This window comes from Prosopis cineraria, unplaced genomic scaffold (assembly GCF_029017545.1).
Source record: "Prosopis cineraria cultivar Desert tree isolate PC_DT_omini unplaced genomic scaffold, ASM2901754v1 PC951, whole genome shotgun sequence".
NCBI lineage: Eukaryota > Viridiplantae > Streptophyta > Magnoliopsida > Fabales > Fabaceae > Prosopis > Prosopis cineraria.
The window spans coordinates 1-3,289 of record NW_026556276.1 but is presented as its reverse complement, the minus strand read 5'-3'; the positions used below and the strand labels follow the sequence as shown (position 1 = coordinate 3,289).

At 37.0% G+C, this 3,289-nt stretch overlaps 1 protein-coding gene across 1 annotated transcript; it reads left to right on the top strand.

Annotated features, from left to right (window-relative positions):
- Positions 1 to 294: 294 nt before the first annotated feature.
- Positions 295 to 3,282, top strand: LOC129298887 (uncharacterized). The gene is made up of 3 exons (XM_054937331.1): positions 295 to 739; positions 1,475 to 1,605; positions 2,381 to 3,282. The coding sequence occupies exons 1-3, from the start codon at positions 620 to 622 to the stop codon at positions 3,150 to 3,152; spliced, it is 1,023 nt and encodes a 340-aa protein (XP_054793306.1). The 5' UTR covers positions 295 to 619; the 3' UTR covers positions 3,153 to 3,282.
- Positions 3,283 to 3,289: the final 7 nt, after the last annotated feature.

Below are 3,289 nucleotides of genomic sequence, written 5' to 3'. Positions count from 1 at the left end.
ATTTCTTGTAGATGTTAGAGCATACACCACATTGTTCAATGTTCATGGGTTCAACTCCAACAATACAACTTTTTATTTTTTTAAAAAAAAATATGTTTTTTTTAAAGAAATTATTATCTGAAAAAAAGTTTAACTTGTGAGAGAGAAAAAAAGAGAAAAAATTTCTCAAAATTAGGTTCGGTATCATTTGCCTTCATTATCGTATCTACATAAGCAAATTACAGGATTCTCATATTTTGTAATCTTATTAATTAACAGCAGAAAAAACTAAAGAGAGTATAAAAGCAGGCGTAGGCAATAGATTCAGCGTGGTGGAAACGAGTCAAAATCCATGAGGAGAAACTTTTAGGGGAGGCAAATCCTCTTTACCAAACCATCACCACCACAGTTTCATCCCATTATTCTTCTCTCCGATTTCTCCATTTTTCTCTCTTTTACTTTTTCTGAAGTCAAAATTTTCTCTGCTCAATTCCACTACTAGAGGAAATTTTCCCCTCTAGCATTGATCCCGTTTCATTTCCCTCATCTCTCACCCTTTTATGTGCATGTATGTCTGTGTCTCTGAACCTTCCTGCCTGAGATTGTAGATCTTGGTGTCGGTGGTGGGCGATCGGAGTTCATGTCTCCCTCGAATGGTTTGCAGAACCGAGAGGCCGTTGGTGGTGGGCTCAATTATATAGAGCACCGGGTTTCCAAATTTGACACTCTTGCCGGTGTGGCCATCAAGTATGGCGTTGAGGTACTATTGCTCGTTTCCAAATTTAGTGGGCATTTTCCTTGTGATTTTGAAGAGTCTTGTAAATTTTCCGGATTTTTATTGATGATTTGTGTACTGGTAATTGCTCCCCAAAGCATGCAACTTGTGCAGTGCTATGTTCGTTGACGACGAAGATAAAGATATTATGCTCAATTTGCTAAACTTCTTAAAGTCGATCTGGTTTTTTTGGAAGGATGGTGATTAATTGGTATTTTCATGACTAAGCTGATATAATGAAACACTTGGATTATTGTCCAAAAAAAAAAAAAGGAAAGAATAATATGAAACGATTCAATTAGCAATTTCGCATCGATTATGCGCATGTTGTAAAATTTCTCAAAGTGGTCTGATTTTTCCTTTTTTTCAGGGAAGGGGGATGGTTAATTAATATTTGCATGACTAAGCTGCAGTGAAAGAGTCACTTGAAACGATTCAATTAGCGATTTGTCTTTTTGTTCTTCGTTTTACACTTCTCTGATATGTTAGCTAATTAGTGGAATTAAAGGGTTTGGAGAACTGGATAATAAGAAAGGGAACAAAAGAGGACTTAATGTGGAAAAGGGAGGAAAAAGAATCTATTCTGTTAAATTCACTCTCAAATATCATTTTGTTCTTTGAAATGGTCATATTTTTATGCTTTGAACTGGATGAATGGATTATTGATTGCTTAAGTATTAATCTATAATAGTTCATAAAAAATTTCTTGTAACGGTTTAGGTAGCTGACATTAAAAGGATGAATGGGCTAGCCACGGATCTTCAAATGTTTGCAATGAAGGTATTGCGGATTCCATTACCAGGACGACATCTGCCATCATCTAGTCAACCTAATGGATCTGCCAAGTTCGGGTGCAAATATGCTTTTATTTCTTAGATCTTGCAATAATTAAAATCCTCTTTTCTTTAGTGCTTTTGCATGTAAACATGGATTTTTTTTTTTTAAATGCCAATTCATTGGCATGTTATGTAGTCGAACAATCTACTTCTTTTAGAGTTTGAAGGCATGATATGTTTCCTTTTTATTCGATTGTGTTGAATTTCTTACACATGTTTCAAGAAAAATTTGTAAATGTAAAATTTTCAGCTCCACAGTTCATTGATCATATGATTCACCATTCACTTCACAACAAAGCAAAGATTTCCCTTGCTGGACCATACAAGTGCCTGAACTATTTCCTAGAAGCCAAAAGTTGATGTTGCCAGAGCTCCATCTTGCTGTCTGTATGATTTTCGTTTCACAGCCAAGATAGTGTTGCTCTTATATATTCTAATGTCACTTCTTGGGAACTTTTTAGCCTTTGTGTCAGCTTGCATTCTTTTTTGGACTCCACTTATTGTCTATTGGTTTTGTTCTGGAGCCTATTGGATGCTTCATTGCTTTAATATGCTGTAACTTTGTCATTTAATTGAATGCTACTATTTGAAATTTTGTTGACTTATTTGAACTTAATATGCTTTTCTGGAAACTTTCTTCCTTTTTGAATAAATGAGTTCAATTAGCTTGACGTGGTAAGTATATTACTTAAAGGTTACTTCGTTTCTTTATTACTTAACTTCACTGACCAGTCAACTTAATTTGAAAACTTCAAGGAATATAAAAAACTCATTTTTACTAATTTTGCAGGGATGATCGCCCAGACAGGAGACCTCCTCATATAGGTCAATCGGGTATGCAGGAAGCTTTCCAGTCTCTGAGACTGAAAGCTCCCCGACAGAGCATGTCACCAACAATGACCACCTTACAGCAATATTATGGGCTCAAATCTTTAAATCCCAGGGGTACATCTGAAGGAACAGAAATGGCAGTATATTCATCTACTGGTTCAAATTATTTCAGAGAGGATTGGCTTCCCAAAGCCTCGCCAATGTCAGATATGCCACCTGGTTTACTCACTGGGAACAGTGCAGTGCCTGAGTATGTACCTCTTGTAGAAATTGGGGATGGAGGAGGTGATAAGTCAGATGAGAAATCTGTCCGCAGACGACAGAAACCTGAAGTTGATAGTGGAGCTGGTACCCCGGAAAAGCTATGGAAAGAAGAAAACACTGGTGGGACCAGTGGTTTCTCTCCTTCAACAGGGAAAGGCTTAGCCATGAGGCCAAAATCAGCTAGCCGAAATCTGCTACATTCTGAGTCAGAGTCAGGATCCTTAGATTCAATTCCAATAGGGCTGGGAGAATCTATAATGATTGATGGACTTTCTACTGTGCATAAATCTTCAAGTACATCAAGCTTTAAGGAGCAGGAAAAGAATAACTCAGCAACAGTCTGGCCAACTGGATGGAGTTTGAAAACAGACTTGCAAGCTCTTTCAACTGCATCTATCGCCAAACCTATCTTTGATGGCTTACCTATACCGATAACTGGTCGCAGGAGCAAAGCTGCCCTTGATTAGGGTAATCCATTCCCATTCTTTGAGCCAATTTATTTTTTGACACTACATAAAGGTAAGGGGGAAAAAAACTACAAGATGTATTCCTTCTGTTGATCAAGCTTGAAGAGAGAAAAGAAAAAAAAAAATCAAAATACAGG

Excerpts from the sequence above, each read along its gene's own strand:
- LOC129298887 (XM_054937331.1), top strand. The coding sequence starts at position 620 with ATGTCTCCCTCGAATGGTTTGCAGAACCGAGAGGCCGTTGGTGGTGGG. Across the intron at positions 740-1,474 it reads CCATCAAGTATGGCGTTGAG|GTAGCTGACATTAAAAGGAT; the intron begins GTACTATTGCTC and ends GTAACGGTTTAG. Across the intron at positions 1,606-2,380 it reads AATGGATCTGCCAAGTTCGG|GGATGATCGCCCAGACAGGA; the intron begins GTGCAAATATGC and ends CTAATTTTGCAG.